The sequence below is a fragment of the Capra hircus genome, chromosome 14 (assembly GCF_001704415.2).
Source record: "Capra hircus breed San Clemente chromosome 14, ASM170441v1, whole genome shotgun sequence".
In the NCBI taxonomy this organism is placed as follows: Eukaryota; Metazoa; Chordata; class Mammalia; order Artiodactyla; family Bovidae; genus Capra; species Capra hircus.
This window is the reverse complement of record NC_030821.1, coordinates 26,851,822-26,871,315: the sequence shown is the minus strand read 5'-3', so window position 1 is coordinate 26,871,315 and position 19,494 is coordinate 26,851,822. Positions and strand designations below refer to the sequence as shown.

The following is a 19,494-nucleotide window of genomic DNA, read 5'->3' as shown; positions in this document are numbered from 1 at the left end:
CTAACTCAGTGCCTGGCATACAGTAGGTTTTCAACTGAATCATAAACGAGCAGATGCAAATCTGTCCTTGTTAGTCACTTAGTCATGTCTGACTCCTTGTGACCCCATGGACTGTAGTCCACAAGGCTCCTCTGTCCATGGGATTTTCTGGGCAAGAATACTGGAGTGGATTGCCATTTCCTTCTCCAAGGGATCTTCCTGACCCAGGGACTGAAACTTAATCCCACTATTTTCCCATTCCATATTATAATGAACTTGAAGGGATTGTAAAAATTGAGCAAAGCCATCCTTAATTCCAGGATAATACCTCCACTGTGTACTGCACAGTTGGTTTATACAAAAGCATTGACTCGATTGCTCTTAATTTCTTCAGAGACATGCCTAATGGATTTGTAAAGAAACTCCTGGTGGTCCATTCCAGCGCTTTATAATATCTAGTTAAATATTTGTTCTGTAAAGAGTCCCTTTCTATCTTTTCCCCATAGAACAAAACTGTCTCTGTGCACTCTTCTCTTACTGTTCCCTCAGATTTTTCTACAAGCATAGTAGTGCAAATGTTTGTCAGGCAGAATCAGTCACCGAGTGAACTCTCACCAGAGGAACCATGGCAGGATGTCAGTCCTGCACATGGGGGCTTTAGTCACTTGACTCTACAAATGATCTTTAAAGATCCATGGGGTGCTCTCCATTTCCTCTGCCTCTTTCCTTTCTCACTCTCCCAATGGTGCCACCACTCTCCTTGTTTTCCCAGCTAAGAGCTGCTGCCTGCAGAAAGGATGCTGAATTCTCCCATAGTCATAAACCCCCATAAAACTCAAACAACAAAGGCACAGAATGGAAAGGCATAGGATGCTTTACTTACTTGCAGCTAATTTATAATTATGCTCAGGCAATCTATCCAAGGGATATAGATTTTGGCTAAAAGTCACCTGTGATGTTTATAAAAGATTGCACTATTTTCTTTTCCAAAATAACATTATCTATTTTTATTGCAACTAAATATGGATGCCAGGTGCTTTACATTATTCATCCTATTCCATGAGCACATGCATTTAGCTTTGTTTAATCTTCAGAGCTAATTCAATTTTTAGTTTATTCAAGTTCTTTTTAGGTGCCTCCCATGCAGCTCTGGAGAGCTGTGTCTGACTCTAGCATCAAGGCCATGACTACCCAGATTTAGGTAAATCCACTGATTTATTTAACTGAAACTTCTCACTCTCCCTGGCTCATTTGTCTTTCTTTACTTTCCCTTGTAACTGGAATCACCTGCTACAAATATGTCTTTGGCCCTCTAGCTGTTCCAAGAGGGGGGAATTGTGTTTTTTTAAAATCTCTAGCAAAGAACCCACCCCTCTTCTAGCCTCTTAAATGCAGTCATTGTTCCAGAACTTGGATTTTGTCCATCTGTCCTTCCCTTTAAAAAAATTCACCTCTAGTCAGAGTCAGAATCAAGGTGGTGGAGCATGAAGATTCTGAGCTCACCCCCTCCCAGGGATGCTCCACAACTACACACACAGCAACCGTCTCTGAAGACAACCTGAAGACGAGAAGAAAAGCATCCCTACAACTCAGGACATAAGGAAAGGGCCACGCTGAGATGGGTAGGAGGGGCCAAGATGCGGTCTAGTCAGAACCCCCACCCTCAGGGCAGTGATCCACAAGTGGGAGGCATATCACGTTCATGGAGAACCCCTTCCCCAGCCCTGAGGAGAGAGGGGTCTGAGCTTTTCCTTGGGCTCCCCAGCCCCAGGGGTCCTGCACTGGGAAGATGATCCTCTCATAACATCTAGCTTTGAAACCCAGAGGGGCTTATGTCCAGGAGAGCTGGAGGGCTGTGGGAAAACGGAGATTTCACTCTTACAGGGCTTGCACATAAATCTACTCCCTCTGAGTCCCAGCACACGGGTAGCAGCTTGAAAAGAACCTGGGCCACACACAGAAGAGATCACTGACATAAAGACAGGTGCCAGAGGCACAGGGTTCTGCTGGCACTTTCTCTGCAGACGAAAGCACTGGTGGGTCCCAAATTTCTTTTACTCTCTTTCACCTAGCTGGCTCAGGGCTGGCACGCGCCATGTCTGTCCCACTTCATCAACCGAGCTAAAGTCGTGTACCCTATCCTGGTGTTCCCTGGGACCCATCTCACTCAACCCACCTGTCCCATCTGGCCCCTCCAAAGGGGCTCTTGTCCCCACTACCTATTACTCAGCCTTAAGAAAGAATGATACCATGCCATTTGTAATATGTGGATGGACCAGAGGGTAAATACATGCTAAGTGAAGTAAGTGGGACAGAGAGACAAATACTGTATGATTTCACTTACACAGGCACACCTCAGAGTAATTGTGAGCTTGGTTCCAGACCATGGCAATAAAGGGAATATCACAATAAAGTGAGTTACATGTATTTTTTGGTTTCTCAGGGCATATAAAAGTTATGTTTACACTATACTGTGGTCTATTAAGTGCATAAAAGCATTTTGTCTAAAAGAAACCAGTATATATACCTTAATTAATTCTTTATTGCTAAAAAATGCTATCATCCAACAATACAGTGTTGCCACAAAATTTCAATTTGCAAAAATTGCAATACCTATGAATTGCAATAAAATGAACTGTGTTTGTATGTGAAATCTAAAAAAAACAGACAATAAAATAAAATAAAAACAAACTCATAGATAACAGAGAACAAACTGGTGGTTAGCAAGGGATAGGGTGATGGGGTGTTGGGTGAAATAAGTAAAGAGAATTAAGAAGTATATATTTCTAGTTATAAAAATAAATGTCATGGAGATAATTACAATAATAACTTTGTATGGTGACAGAAGTTACTAGACTTGTAGTGGTGATCAATTCATAATGTATATAAATGTTGAATCACTTATGTTGTACACTTTAAGTGAATATAATTTTAATTGTAGTTCAATAAAAAGAATAGAAAGGAAGAAAGTGAAGTTGCTCAGTCATGTCTGACTCTGCGACCACATGGAGTGTAGCCTACCAGGCTCCTCTGTCCATGGGATTCTCCAGGCAAGAATACTGGAGTAGGTTGCCACTTCCTTCTGCAGGAGATCTTCCCGACCCAGGGATTGAGCCTGGGTCGCCTGCATTGTAGGCAGACGCTTTACTGTCTGAGCCACCAGGCAAATATACAAATAAATTCAATCCTAGTCATACTTTCTTTCTATTATTCTACTGGTTTGTAAATGCACATATTTCTGTTCCTGACTACTCACTTAGAGTATAACTTTTTCCAAATCCTAAATACTTAGAATCTAAAATTTCCGTATCTTTATTGTAAGCTAAAGATTCCTGACAATGCTTTTTAACATCTGTCCTTTAAGATTTCTTTCAACAAAGCACACAATCTGGTGGGAGAGACATGTGAACAATGACTCCAGCAAATTGGTGCATGCAGGTCCTCATCAGAACTGTTACTTCCAATTCACCCTCTCACAGATCAGCTTTCAGAGCAGGCTTTCCTTCCCTCCAGGGGCAGGGATTGGTGCTTGTCCCTTTGTCTGTAGCCCTCTATTCTTGCACCTGTTTGGAATGCTTGCAGCAGGGAGAGTATGTACACCGGCTTGAGGGCAGGAGAGAGTGTGGCCAGATAAAGGACACTGCTTGTGAAAGGGTATGCTGGGGACAGAAAGGGGAGGAGCTTGAGGAAGTAAGCAGGGGGCAGAATTTAGCTGTCCCGGTGTGCTGTGATAACACCTTGGATGTAAACCTATAGGGAATGAGGGTATAGTGATGATATCTAGTGTGTGTTTTGGCTCATTCTAGTAGCACCCTGGGGGCTGAATTGCAAAAGGGCAACCAAGAGGCAGGGGAGTGGTTAGGAAGGAGGCTTATGCAATGGTTTGGCCAGGCAGAGAGACTGGCCTCCTGGTCTCCATTGCAGAGAGGACATGATGAGGCTGGAATTAGGGAAACAGCATTAGAGAGAAGAAAGTGGGTGCTGGGGGGATTTCAGAGGAAAAAAATTCCAGGTGTGATGACTTGAGGAGAACAGACTTGTGGAAATTTATGCAAGAGGAGGGCATTTACAGCCCAGAAGAAGGGAACTGGTGATGGCCCTGTACATGGATGGAAGTGAAAGTTGCTGTGTCGTGCCCAACTCTGTGACCCCATGGACTATGCTGTTCATGGAATTCTCCAGGCCAGAATACTGGAGTGGGTAAACTTTCCCGTCTCCAGGGGATCTTCCCAACCCAGGGATCGAGCCCTGGTCTCCCGCATTGCAGGCGGAGTCTTTACCAGCTGAACCGAATACCGGAGTGGGTAGCCTATCCCTTCTCCAGGGGATCTTCCGGATCCAGGAATTGAACTGGGTCTCCTGCATTGCAGGCAGATTCCTTACCAACTGAGCTGTCAGGGACATGGTAGGCAGCAGTTAATGAGGGAAGGGAAACCCCAAGGCTGCACCCTGTGGAATGTGACTTCCTTGGTGCTGTTCACCAGCCTGATGGGGAACTTGGGAAGGCAGGTGGCAGTGGGGGCCCTGTGTTTGGCTTTCTGGCCTCACTGATCCAGTCCCAGCCTGCAGGTCCTCCACATTTATTTCCCATAAACTTTTGGCACACATCTAGCTAATTGCATTACTACTCCTCAGACAGAGCATGCTTTATAATACAATTCTGGGCTTATTCGCCTATTGATAATACCATCAGATCCTTCTCATCTCCCTTCTTTATCTGGAATGACCTCTTTCTGCTCAGTCTCTTTAATGTGGCCCAAACCTCCAGCTCCAGGAAACCCTTACTGATCTCTCCTTTGATTTGTCTCTTACTCTATGGTTGAAATGGAGCAGGTGAGCTGGGTTAAAATCTTGGCTTTGACACAACTGGCACATCACTTTGTATTCCTATGCCTCCAAACCCTCTTTTACAGTTAGTTCCTACTCAGGATTCTGGTGACGATATATTGAATTAGTACATATAAATTTAATGTGCTTCCTGTATTTCTCTCTGGGCATAGAGCAGAAGACTGAGAAATACTTACTAATTTGATCTTATGAATATCCTGTTAGGTGAGCCTGGAAGATCCATCTACTATAACCTCTAAACTTTGCTTCTTCAGGAATGAATTACTAGTCTAAAATTTTTGCTATTTCATGAATAAGGTAGGGATAAACAATATTCTAATTATGACATATAATTTAAGTATAGTAAATAAGAATTATGGAATGCTTAGTATGTACTAGGTATTTCCTCACAGCAACCCTATGAGTGGGTATCGTTAGTATCCCATGTTACCCTTGGACAAACAAGTATTATGAAGTAAAATAACTTATCCAAAGTTACAGAGACAGGAAGTAGAATTGAACTTACATTTTTCTGACTCCAGAGGTCATGCTGGACTCTGCCTTTGGGTAGATGTTCAACCTATGGGATTCTTTGCTCGAACTGCAGCCTGAACTGGGACCTTGAGCTTTTCAGAGAGGTGGGAGGTATTGAGAGCGGGGACGGTTTTACAGGTGGGAAAAATTACACCAGCAAGGTTGCAAAGTTAAATGAGCTTGGTATACATGGGAGAATGTAGTGGACACACCTGCAGCTCTGAGGAAGGAATAAATATAGGCAAAGGCCATTCTTCCTCTTGTATTCTGTGCCATGCTTCCTAACACCACTGCCTGTCCTCTCATTCCAGCTGAAAATCTGGGACTCGATTTAGGAACTTCTTCCTTTGTTATCTGATAAATTAGTAGTTAAATCCCACTGACTTTGCTCTTATACATCCATCTTAGCCTTCTCTACGATTTACAGCTTAGTGCAAGTCTTTGCTTTCTTGCTTGGATTACAAAAGTGTCATTTTCGTTTCCCAGGTTATGGGCTGGATTCATTGTAAAATTTCATGAGTGAAGTTTCCAAAAGTCAAATCCGGTTTGCCACTGTCCTTGTTAGAGTCCTTCAGTGGTTCCCTGGTGCCTTAGAACCAAATTTAGATATTTCCAGTGACACACAGGGTCTTCCAAAGTCTTACCCTGGGCTCTGTTTGACTACTTAAATGACTAATCCTGCTGGGTTCATGTCAGCCTGGTGACTGCCTACTTGTTTTTCAAAAGTGCAGTGACTCTTCTCTGTTGGGGGTGCTGTTCTCCAGCATCATGTGTGGTGTTCACCACTCCTTGTGTCTCTTCTGCACATTGTACAGCCTAACTTTGTATTTTCCTACTGTTTCGTTCAACTTTTTAAAAAGTTATAGTTGATGTATAATATAATATAAGCTACAGGAGTACCATATAGTGATTCACAATTTTAAAGGTAGCAGAGACATCACTTTGCCAACAAAGGTCTACAAATCAAAGCTATGGTTTTTCCGGTAGTCATGTACAGATGTGAAAGTTGGACCATAAAGAAGGCTGAGGACTGAAGAATTGATGCTTTTGAACTGTGGTGCTGGAGAAGACTCTTGAGAGTCCCTTGGACAGCTCGGAGATCAAACCAATCAATCCTAAAGGAAATCAATCCTGAATATTCACTGGGAGGACTGATGCTGAAGCTGAAGCTGAAGCTCTAGTACTTAGGCCATCTGATGTGAAGAGCTGACTCATTGGAAAATACCCTGACACTGGGAAAGACTGAAGGCAAGAAGAGGGGGCTACAGAGGATGAGATGGTTGGTTGGAATCATCGACTCAGCGGACATGAGTGTGAGCAAACTCTGAGAGATGGTGAAGGACAGGGAAGCCTGGTGTGCTGCAGTCCATGGAATCACATAGAGTTGGGCACAACTAAGCGACTGAACAACAACAGTTATTATAAAGTATCATCTATATTCCTGTGCTTTACAATAGCTTTGTAGATTGTTTTATACACAGTAGTCTGTGCCTCTTAATCCCCTAATCCTAACTGGCCCCCCTTCCTTTCCTCCCACCACTGGTAACTGCTAGTTTGTTCTCTGTGTCTGTTTCTTTTTTTGTTATATTCACTAGTTTGTTTTATTTTTTAGATTCCACATATAAGTGGTATCATACAGTATCTGTCTTTCTCTGACATATTTACTTAGCATAATACTCTCCAAGTCTATCCATGTTGATGCAAACTGCAAAATTTCATTCTTTTTCATGGCCAAGCAGTAGTCCCTTGTATAGATGTACCATATCCTCTTTATCTATTCAGCTGCTGATAGATGCTTAGGTTGCTTCCATATATTAGCAATTGTAAATAATGCTTCTATGAACATTAGGCTACATACATATTTTCAAATTAGTGTTTTTATTTTTTCACACCTATCAGAATGGCTATCATCAAAAAGACTACAAATAACAAATGTTGGCAAGCATGGAAAGAAAAGGAAACCCTTGTGCACTGTTGGTGGGAATGCATGTTGGCACAGCCACAGTGGAAAACATTACGGAGGTTTCTCAATAAACTAAAAGTAGAGGTATTATATGATCCACTCCTGGTTACATATCTGAAAAATCAAAAATACCACTCAAACTGCTTTTGAATTGTGATACAGAAAGTTCCACAAGACAGCAACTATTATTTGTTCTCCAGAGTAATGCCTGGCATGAGATTGGTGCTCAGTAATTGTTCATTGAATTAAAGAAATAATGGCTGAACAAAGCAAGGAAAAAGATGAAAAGGTCAGATTTTAAAGGGCTTTGAAAGCCAGTCAGGGGAAATTGGGGGCATTTCTCTTTGAAATAAGATGATGTGTGCAAATTGTTTTTGGAAAATTAGTCACAGAGGAGCACTCAGATAGATTTATTCTCATCTTAGTACTTCTGCTCACATTGTTTCCTTCCCTACGTTGCCATCCCTCTGCATCTCTGCATATTCCGTCCAGTGTAGTTCTCTTATTGGGAAGGATATCTGAAAGGCTCGTTGGAAAGCCAACAGGATTTTGTACAAAAAGTAAATTATGATTTGAATATGCCATGTTTCTAAGTCAGCCTGTTCTGTCTGAAAGTGGGGAAATCATCCTCAAATTCTTATCTAGCAACAAACTCACTATTATACTATCTGGTTGCTAGTTTTGCTATTTTATAATGCAAAAGACAGTCAATAAAAGAAAATAAATTTTAATTAAAACCAGAGAAGGATATGGAAAAAGCAATACTTTTTCAGGGAGCAAAATAGAGTGCTGGACTTGACTTAGTCTCAACTATGCATGTATGTACTCTTTTCAGTTCAGTTCAGTTCAGTTCATTTCATTCGCTCAGTAGTGTCCGAAAACAACTGAATGGGAAAGACTAGAGATCTCTTCAAGAAAATTAGAGATACCAGGGGAACATTTCATGCAAAGATGGGCTTGATAAAGGGCAGAAATGGTATGGACCTAACAGAAGCACAAGATATTAAGAAGAGGTGGCAAGAATACACAGAAGAACTAGACAAAAAAGATCTTCACGACCCAGATAATCATGATGGTGTGATCACTCATCTAGAGCCAGATATCCTGGAATGTGAAGTCAAGTAGGCCTTAGAAAGCATCACTATGAACAAAGCTAGTGGAGGGGATGGAATTCCAGTTGAGCTATTTCAAATCCTGAAAGATGATGCTGTGAAAGTGCTGCACTCAATATGTCAGCAAATTTGGAAAACTCAGCAGTGGCCACAGGACTAGAAAAGGTCAGTTTTCATTCCAATCCCAAAGAAAGGCAATGCCAAAGAATGCTCAAACTACCGCACAATTGCACTCATCTCATATGCTAGTAAAATAATGCTCAAAATTCCCCAAGCCAGGCTTCAGCAATACGTGAACCATGAACTTCCAGATGTTCAAGCTGGTTTTAGAAAAGGCAGAGGAACCAGAGATCAAATTCCCAACATCTGCTGGATCATCAAAAAAGCAAGAGAGTTCCAGAAAAATATCTATTTCTGCTTTATTGACTATGCCAAAGCCTTTGATTGTGTGGATCACAAGAAACTGGAAAATTCTGAAAGAGATGGGAATCCCAGACCACCTGACCTGCCTTTTGAGAAACCTATATGCAGGTCAGGAAGCAACAGTTAGAACTGGACATGGAATGACAGACTGGTTCCAAATAGGAAAAGGAGTACGTCAAGGCTGTATATTGTCACCCTGCTTATTTAACTTCTATGCAGAGCACATCATGTACTCTTTTACAATTCATTTATTATGTATGACACGCATGCACAGACACACACACAGAAGTATATTGATCAATATTTAACAATTGGCTCTCCACAAAAAAGGGAGGGGCCCTGAAATGTCATATTTGCTGATTTCTACAATACTAGTACTCCAATCATGACCAATTTTAAGCAACCACTATGAAGTCACTGAATGTAGATTTGCGAAAAAATGCTAGCCACCCACTCTTGCAAAGCCTGTATTCCCTGGCTGCAACACATGACCTGCCTTATATTCTTTGGGGAGAGCTGCATACCAAGTTCAGTGCTGAGGGCACTGGGAATAAGGGCCCCACCCTTACAGACGTTAGTGGCAATGGGAAGACCAACAGGTAACAATTATGATACATGAGATTTACTAAACCAGAAGTAAATACAAAGTACTGTGGAAACAGGTAGAATACCTAACATAATGATTATAGCTAGGCATTCAGTTATATAGATCTGCCTGAGAAATGCAGGGAAGGCTTGATGGGGTGCATGGGGGTTTGCCATTTGATCTGAGACTTGGAAGATAGTTGGGAGCTTGCCAGATGAAATGTTTTCCAGCTGAGAGAAAGTAGCAAGTTCAGAGAACTACAAATAATTCAGTACTGCTGGGATATAAAGTATACATTAGGCGAGCCATAAGTGATGAAGTTAAAAACGTGTAAAGGAGTCAGGATCACATTTGTTATGCGAAGAGGTTTAAACTCTAGGCTTCAGGGAACTACAAAAAGCATTTTGATAACATATTTGTGTGTTAGAGAAACCTCCTGGTGAGCAGTGTGCAGGATGACCTAGGAGATGGTGGAATGGGAGAGGCTTGGTGTCCTGAAATGGAGCAGATGAGAAATGGTAAACTAGGGCAATGGTCGGGTGATGGAGTAGGTCAAACATGAGAGTTTAGGAGCTAGAATCACTAGCATCTGGTTATCACTTGGGGTGGGTAGATAGGACAGAAAAGTACTATAAGGCCTCCTAGATTTGTGGTCTGGGAATCTAAAATAGGAAAGAAGAAAAGTGATATGGATTTATGTAGGAAATAAATGGATTTAGATTTAGTCATATTGGATTTGATGTACTTGCATGATGTCCAAAAACCAGTTAGGTTTTATGGGTCAGATGTCTTTGCAAGAGCTGTGTCCTGGGCTCTCATAGGTGGGAGTTGTAACCTTGGGTATAGATGTAAATAGATGGAGTGACAAAGGTCAGGGCTGGGAAAGAGCAACCACAGTCCAGTTCAGGCTTCCCTCCACAGACAATGCACTTCCATTGTCCCGCTTCAATGATACTAGACTATTCTCTCCCTGAACATGCCCAGCCTTCCCCTATTAACTCCTCTCTCAGTTGAACTTTCTTCCTTTCCTCTCTGTTCTCCTTATTGCTGCTTTGAGACATTCCACCCATCTTCACAGGCCCAGATCAATGCCATGTACTCCACGGAGCCTTCCTCCACTCTTTCCCAGCTTTTCTCATCATGGATGCTGTGTCCTCTATTGTAAAGCATTAATAGTCTACTCAGGATTATTTGTGCACACGGCCAATAGTGAGCTCCTCCAAGGGGAAGAGTTTGCTTTTAAATGTCCTGGTGGCCTCTATATCTAGGAGTGTTGGGTGCTTTTGGGGTTATGAACGAATATTTCATTAAACTGCGGAGGATCTTCCCCAATATTGGACTTCCCTGGTGGCTCAGATGATAAAGAATCTGCCTGATATGCAGGAGACCCAGGTCCAATCCCTGGGTGGGGAAGATCCCCTGGAGAAGAGAACGGCAACTCACTCCAGTATTCTTGCCTGGAGAATTCCATGGACAGAGGAGCCTGGTGGGCTACAGTGCATAGGGTTTCAGAGTCGGACATGATTGAGTGACTAACACTTTCACTGTTTCTCTTTTCTTTGAATATAAAGTGATCTATCGTAAAATTCAGCTTAATGTTTTAACTTTTCACCTAGCTTTAACTTTTCACCTTTCACCTTCCCCTAACTCATAACCAAAGTAAAGGAGACTAAGAACATGGTTACAGCCCAGCCTTCATCTGTCTGGAACTTGGACTGTCTAAGTTCCAGACAACTTAAGAATTCACAAGAGAATGCATAAAGAAATATAATTTTTTATTTTCAAGGTTAGCTGATTTTAAGGGGCTTTTTAGTATATGGTCAAATTGAGAATTCTGTAGGAGTGCAGGTTTTTCTTTTTTGTAGGCATATAGAAAAATTTATTTTTCTCTACCAGTGAAATTATAACTCAAAGCTGCAAGTCTAAAATTGGGAATAAACAATGTGTGTTCGTCTAACCAAAGGGCACAAAACATGCAACTGCAGGGCACTTTCACTGAGGCAATTTATGGCAGATGGAGTTTTCCCTTATACAGGATGTGAATTAGAAAATGGAACACTTTTCTTTAATAATAAAAAAATAAGATGGCACACTAGATATCTGTGTGCTAAGTGGCAAAAATTGCACCCCCCCATCTTAGAAATCTTTATATTATTAAGAATGCAGTTGGGCCCAGACAAATAGAGCAAATAAGACAATCAAAAATGAAAGATGGAGCTGTGAGAATAGTATGAAAACAGGCCCAGTAAACTTGAGAAACCTCTGATTTAGGCCTAATGCTGAAGAGTTTGGTATGATTAATTTGCCTTTTGAGCTTCATCATTGATTAGGCTACCCACACAACTTCAGTGATTTCATGTCTGCAAATGTCAGCCCTATTGCCACTATTACGCCTCTTTTCCTTTGTGTTCTGTTTTTCTTGTTCAGGGTTTCTTCTTTAAAAAGGTAAGAGTTGGAGGGAGGCAGGGGAGAAGAGACACATTTAAGCCCCTTTTCTATCCACGTTCATCATTTTCCATGAGCACATCCTACTCAGATTGCTCAGTCAGAGTCGGAGTCAGGAGGCTGCCGGGGGCTTGGAGGTCACTGAGAAGGACAGGGCTGCGGGAAGGACAGCTGGTGCTACAGGTGAGGAGAGACAAAACCATGGGTTTTGTCTGATGCCTCTCATTTGATTCAAGTCACTCCATGAGGCATTGTTAGTTTCGTTTTATTAATGAGAAAACTGAGGCTGAGAAAAACTGACTCACAATCTTATCCTTTTTTTTTTTTTACTCTGTGCTATCCTTGGGAATATTAATTTCAACATTTTGTGTAAAAGCAGCATGTAAGGTTATGTATCTATGAAGTGAAGCGAAGTGAAGTTGCTCAGTCGTGTCCAACTTTTCACGACCCCATGGACTGTAGCCTGCCAGGCTCCTCTATCCATGGGATTTTCCAGGCAAGAATACTGGCATGGGTTACCATTTTCTTCTCCAGGGGCTCTTCCCAATCCAGGGATTGAACCCGGGTCTTCAGTCTGCCTGCAATACAGGAGACCTGGGTTCGATCCCTGGGTCGGGAAGATCTCCTGGAGAAGGAAATGGCAACCCACTCCAGTATTCTTGCCTGGAGAATCCCACGGACAGAGGAGCTTGGTGGGCTATAGCCCATGGGATTGCAAGAGTCGGACACGGCATTGCAGGAGAGTTCTTTACCAGCTGAACCACAAGGGAAGCCCAAGAATACTGGAGTGGGTAGCCTATCCCTTCTCCAGGGGGTCTTCCCTGCCCAGAAATTGAACCCAGGTCTCCTGCATTGCAGGCAGATTCTTTACCAACTGAGCTATCAGGGAATCAGCAGTATATCAGCTATATATATATCTGTATATTGACTATAATGATATAAAAGAAAATCAAGCAAAAACATGAGAAAAATATTACTAAATGCTAATATACTCTGGTTTTGAGAGGTAGGATACAGGATGCTTTTTTTCTTATGCCTTGTGTTCTATGTTTTCCATAATACATGATTGCTTTTCAATCATCAGCAGCAATAATAGCAACAACAGCAACAAATAAAGGGCGTGTATTTCTTTAAAAGAAAGACTGCTTTTGTCTCTTGGGTTACCAACACTCCTCTTGGGAAGGTAGAAGGCTGTTAAGAAATTTACAGAAACAAAGACCATTTGGCCTTTTAAAAACTTGTCCAGTCAAACAAAACCCATAATGAAAAATTTGTCACAAACTCTTGGAGTTTCTATTCAGACTATGTTACACAGTTCCCCACTAGCTATACTGTTTTAAAAAAAAGTACATTAGAGTGACTCAACTGAAGATGAAACTGGTAGCCTGATCTATAAAACAGTCTACATATCGCTGTGTCCTATGGAAAGCAAATATTTGAATTGAATGTGTTTATTCACAGTGTTGTCCTTTAGCAAGATACTGCTGTGTCTCCACAATGCCAAAAGATCCAATCAGTTCTTCAGCCAATGATAAAGACATTTTATCTATACAGTGTTGAACACTTGAATTGACCGAACAGAGAGAGATCTTTTGGTATTGTGTAGATGGAGCTGAAATGTGACAAATGGGATCCTTTAAACTGTGGCTCCAGCATCAAAACAACCAATTGTAAAACAAAAGATTTAGTCAATCAGGTAATTCTTTTGCCTACACAATTCCAAGCTATTATTTAGAGTAATTTGTTTTATTGACTTGACCAAATATTTAGGTGAATCTGAATAACAGAAAGAAAGAAGATTCTGGCCTGAGTTTTCTGCATCCGAAATATAAGTTAAGAGTAAACAAATCAGCAAACACAAACCTCACACACTTGTCCCTCACATATAAATATTCTTTATATTTCCTCTAAAATGTAGTTCTCCTAAGCTCTACACACTTTAATTGCGTGGTTAGAAAGACCTGGTCCAGATAGAATATTTATTAAAATGTAAATTAAACTTGCCCAAAAGAAAAAACATGCAGAGAAAATAGTAGAATCAAATCCTGGGGCTAGAGGAGGTGGAGGTTAGAATCTTTTCAAGATTTAAGAAAAGACCCATTTCAGAAGAGGAAAAAGCCAGACCAAAGGGTCATTGATTTTGGACAAAACTGACTGCCCTTCATGGTTCTCATTCCATTCATCAGGAGATACCTCTGTTCTTCCAGACTCAGAATCGCCGAATTGTCCCCTCTTAATCCTTTGTAGGTGACATGTTCACATCTGACCTCCTCTTTCTTTGAAACTCCTCTCTGGTTCACACTTTACTTTAAATTCTCCTGATAGAGATCTTGCTACAATACTTCATGCCTAAATCACTACTAACAGCTTCAAGAGTGGTCCTTCTTCAAAAGTAGAGGCAGAGTCTCAGCCTCCAACCCTGCCTCGTCCACAGCTGTCAGATTTATTGTCCCCAAAACCACTTTCCTCACCACTGCTTCCTGCTCCCCACTCACACTCTTGGTTGCTCCTGCACTGAGTTCAAACTTCTTCCTTTGCCTGATATTTGGGATCCTCCACAGCCCTTTCTCTCATTTTTCTCTCTCTCTTTCTCTCTCACAGATACACATATACACTAGCAATCCAATCTTACTTTCTGCTGTTCCTTCAAAGACTTCATTTTAATCAACCAAATCACTGCTGAGTGTGCTTAGTTGCTCAGTCATGTCTGACTCTTTGCAGCCCTATGGACTGTAAACTGCCAGGCTCCTCTGTCCATGGGGATTCTCCAGGCAAGAACTGGTATGGGTTGCTGTGCCCTCCTCCAGGGGATCTTCCCAATCCAGGGACTGAACTCAGGACTCTCGCATTATAGGCAGATTCTTTACCATTTTAGCCACTAGGGAACCAAATCACTACATACTACAAAAATTCCCCCATAGTACCCTGTCCGGTCCCCTCTCCAAATCCATACCATTCTCTTTCCAGCCATATCCTCATGACAACCCTAAATGCTCTGAACACAATTCCAAATGCCCTAATTATTAAAAGTTTGAGAAGTTGCCAAATCCTGTACACACCTGTTCAACCAATGTTCTTTGTTTAAATGGTGCATGTATAGTTTAAAGAATAAATCTTTCCCTTACAGTTGCCAACATATTAACAGATCCAGAATGAGGCTAATTAAACACTCAGATGAACCAACTTTAGGTGTCCTTCATCAGGTATTTCACTGAACCCTCACACCAATCCTGGTTGCTATTTATCCTCGTGCTTAAAGATGAGGACACTGAGGCTCAGAGAGTTCTGCTTACCCAGGGTCATACATCCAAGATGATTAGAACTCTAGAATTTTAAAGCCCAGGGTTTTTTTGGAGCCTTTGGCTTTTTGTTTTACCACTCGGCCTCTATGAGGACAGCCTATCTGTTAACAGCTTTGAAATATGAGTGTGAACATGTAACACAATTAGCAATTTAAAGCACATTATTAATGCTGATAGGTACTAATGACTGTAATTGAAAGGGAAGACATTAGACCAGACAAACAATTTTTTAGAATTTATAACAAGAATATAAATGAGTCTAATGAATGAATTTACTTCCTGACCTTCTTTGCTACAGACATTAACCCATGTTTAGTCTCTAATTGAGATGTACATATTCTTTACTCTCTTATTGTATTTGTTAATGTTTGCCTTGGCAGATGGCCAACAGACCTCTCTAAGTTTCCCTTAATCAAGTTTTGGGTAATAGATGGCCAAATATACCTTGTATTAGGTAGCACTGCTAGATCCAAAGCAACAGAAATCTAAGAGCTGGCAATAGTATCTCAAGTCTTCCCTTTTATCATCTAGGCACCTTTAATAATAAATGTTATATAAATCAAATGTCATGATATCATTTAAAATGTTGTATATATTTCTTTTTAGAGATGGTTCATTATTCATTTCATGCATGCCTAAAACACCACTATTTATTAGTAACTTACTTCACTATGTGCCCAACATTCAATACAATTCTTCATATTTCAGCAAATCCAGAGATTAGGAAGTGATAGTATGAATGATTCATCTGCATACTTTAAAAAGTACACTCAGTTTTCCATTTATGTACATAGGAAGAACTATATTCCTACAGGATCAAAAACAAATAAAAAGGAAAGAAAATTCAACCTATTTGAATGAGCAAGTCTTGCTGATCACCTGTTCTTTTTCTTGTTTAACAAAGAAAGAAAAGGATCTGAAAGCCAAGTTCCTAGATGACTTAGGTGTGTAACTATAGGTAAGTGTGCACATGACATAAAGTATTCCTGCAACTGTCTTACAAACTACACCTACTGAAACACAGTTACACTTCACTCATATAAAACCACTGTTCAATCCTAACCACCTGACCATTCAGGTGATGTGAAACACAGCTGTGCTAAATAGAAAAAAGACGTGTGAAAAATGCAATCATTCTTTGTCACAAATAAGCCTGGTGTTAGCATTTTTATCAGAATACTTCCTGAGCAGAGTCCACTGGGAGCCTGTACTCGCCAGGACATTCTGTAGGGAGCTGAAGGAGAAAGTGATAGAATCTTTCCCCACTAAGACTGAAGAAGAAGAAGAAGAAAAAAAAAAGAGTCCAGGAACCCCTCTCAGTTTCAGTATTGTTTTGACTCATCTTTTCTCAAACTACCTTGTCAAATATTTTTCAGACAATAGAGTTCTTCAAAATATGCAGCTGCTACCTATAGAAGCCAGAAATGGCCTAAATATATTGATAGCATTTCTCAGAGAGGCACACCATTTTTAAGGTAGAATTCTAGGGTTTCGGTTTACATTCCCTTATATTTTAATAGCACACAAACTGGTACCTGCTGGTGTGCTGTCAACACTTCCCATCTATTTTTAGGTCCTCAGTTGTTTTGGAGATGGATTTAATATGTAAAGCAGAGGCTTACACCAGTGAAACGTTTGTATGATTGTGTTTTAGTTTTGCCGTCAGCTAAGTAGGGCAAAGTTGATCCTATCTCACAAGGATCTCTCTCCCACATTTCCTCTGTGAACTCGGAGGCTCAGATTTGCTTACCTGCTTCCTTGAAGATACTGTGCTGTTGAAATATCTATTAGAGGTCTTTGAATTCAAATTCTTATTCTGATGGGTCGAGTCATTTTTCCATGTGTTAGAGTTTTCTTTAGGATCTGAAGGAATGGGACTTAAGAAGAGGATCCTAGCTATGAATCCATAGAGGACAGTGGCTAGGATCATTGGCACAACATAAAAGACACCAAAGTCCATCAGGTAAATAGGTGAGTAGTAATTCCTGGAGATCTTGTAGCCACAGGACACTACAATAGCATCTTTATAGGTGCTAATATTGAGATCCAGCAGGAAGAACCAGAGCATACAGTAAATGGATGTGAAAGCCCAGACAAAGATGATTATCTTTTTGGCTCTGGAAAATGTGCAGAGAAACTGGGCTTTGATGGGGTGACAGATTGCTATGTACCGCTCAATGGTAAAGGCTGTGATTGAGCAAGAGGACGCATTAATGCCCAAGTACTGGAGGTAAGTAATGCAGAGGCATCCAACGTAGCCATAGACCCAGGAACCGTAGATGCTGTCCGTTATGTTGGGGAGGCCTGCGGCCACCAGGACCATGAGATCAGCTACTGCTAGACTCACCAGGTAGCAGTTTGTGGGGGTCCTCATGTGCTTGGTCCTCATGACCACCAAGACTACCATGATGTTGCCCACGATGCCCAGACCACAGATGATGAGCACAAGTAAGATGGTGACCACTTGGTATTCGAGGGCCACCACAGCTCGCGGCTGAAGCTGCGTTTGGTTCAGTTCACTTCCTGTCTCGTTCTCCATCTTTAGTGGCTTGAGGCTTCTCTGGAACACTTCTCAACACATCTTCCTTCCGCTGCCCTGCCTTTACCACACTGGTTCTCTCCCCCTGTGAAGAGTTATAGTCCATATTCATTCACAGTATCACAATCACTTACAGGTAATTCTCATGTTCTCTCACTTCACCTCCCATTTTTATGCAGTAATAGGGCTCATCTGTACTCCTGAAAACTCCTTTTATTGCAATCTAGTATAGGATCGTGGAGAAGGCAATGGCACCCCACTCCAGTACTCTTACCTGGAAAATCCCATGGACGGAGGAGCCTGGTGGGCTGCCATCTATGGGGTCGCACAGAGTTGGACATGACTGGAGTGGCTTAGCAGCAGCAGTACAGGGCAGAGTAACAGTTTTGACCACTTTACAATAAGAGGGACTGTTTTTTTTTTTTTTCTTAATGGACAAAAATGCTCAAGAAAAGAGACACAGAAAATGCTCCCTGTTTTGAAAGAATCCTCAAAAGGGGGGAAAAAAAGAAACAATATCAGCTACCTGAAAAATAAATACAAAGAAATCTCTCAGATGCTTGGGGAAAGTAAAATAAAGAAGAAAAAGATGCTGGGTGGGAGGCTGGGGCTTGGTAGGGGGGAGCCAAAAAGCTTGACAGAAAATTAGCATCTGCCTCCTTGGCTCTCAAAGGGTGAAGTCCCTCTGCTACAAAATAGCAAGCCTCCCCAGGCCCCCTGCCCTGCAGACCCAACAGAGAACAATTTTTCCTCTTACCTTTTCCTCCGTAGCGCTGCCCCTTCTTCCAGGTAGATGGAGCGGTAATAAGCGCGAGTTTCCAACCTTGCGGAAAGCCTCGTCCACTTTGTTTGGCAGGGAGACCTCTTAGCAGGGCTCCGTCTTCGGAACTGCGGTTCCTCTAAACCCTCACAGCCTTTCCAACTGATGACAGACCATACAGCCGCAGCAGAAGCAGCAGCAGGAGCAGCAGCAGAGAGCCTGGCAAATCATAGATCGTCCCCTAATGAGAACACGCTCGGCTCCCTGTCTCCCCCCTCCCCGTCTCCCCGCTCCCCTCTAGCACACACACCCCACACTCACACTCACAAATGCCAGTCAGTCCTCACTGATTCATGATCTCCCCTCTGAGGATTTTCTTGTAAATGTGCTAACGATATAGTTGTAGTCTGGAAGGCTGACGGCACCAGCCAGGGGTTTTGAAGCAGCTGGTCTTACAGTTGTTTATAGTCTAAGTTCTAGAGAAACTCGGGCACCTGGGTAAAGTCCCACTCCCCTGTGGGATAGGACTTAGGGAGAGCGAACCCATCTCAGTCCAGACACAGCCCCGGAAGACTGAAATATATGTCTGGACTGAGAGCACACTTTTTTCTCTATGATGGAAACCTGAGGACTATTTCTCCGGTGAACCAGTGAAGTTGGCTCCCTTCTCTCATGGTATATGAATGGAAAATGAGTTAAAACTGATTTTAAACCATTTCAGCTGCAATCTTCTGAGGCTTATACAGATTATTTTTTTTAACCCATTTGAGATAAGAACATTGATTTAAACCTGCATATGAGCTGTGAACTTTGTTTTTCAACTCTGTTTTTGCATCGCTTACTAGAATCTTTCTAACTGCTCTGGATACCTCTCCCCTCTTCACCCACCCTCTGGACTACCAGCCACATGTACCACGCAGCAAGGTTCTGTGTCAATTTATTTCTAGGTAGAAAACATACCCAGTGGAAATCTGAACTGGGGCCACTCTAACAACACACCTCTGAAACAGAACTATATAAGCCA

The 19,494-nt window shown here is 41.8% G+C and overlaps 1 protein-coding gene across 1 annotated transcript in view; it reads right to left on the bottom strand.

The window, feature by feature from the left end:
• TRHR (thyrotropin releasing hormone receptor) overlaps nucleotides 1-17,796 on the bottom strand; it is a 46,118-nt gene extending 28,322 nt beyond the window's left edge. The window contains exon 1 of the mRNA XM_005689155.2: nucleotides 16,922-17,796. Within this exon, the coding sequence (XP_005689212.2) occupies nucleotides 16,922-17,710 (789 nt within the window). The 5' untranslated portion in view covers nucleotides 17,711-17,796. The remainder of the gene's footprint in view (nucleotides 1-16,921) is intronic.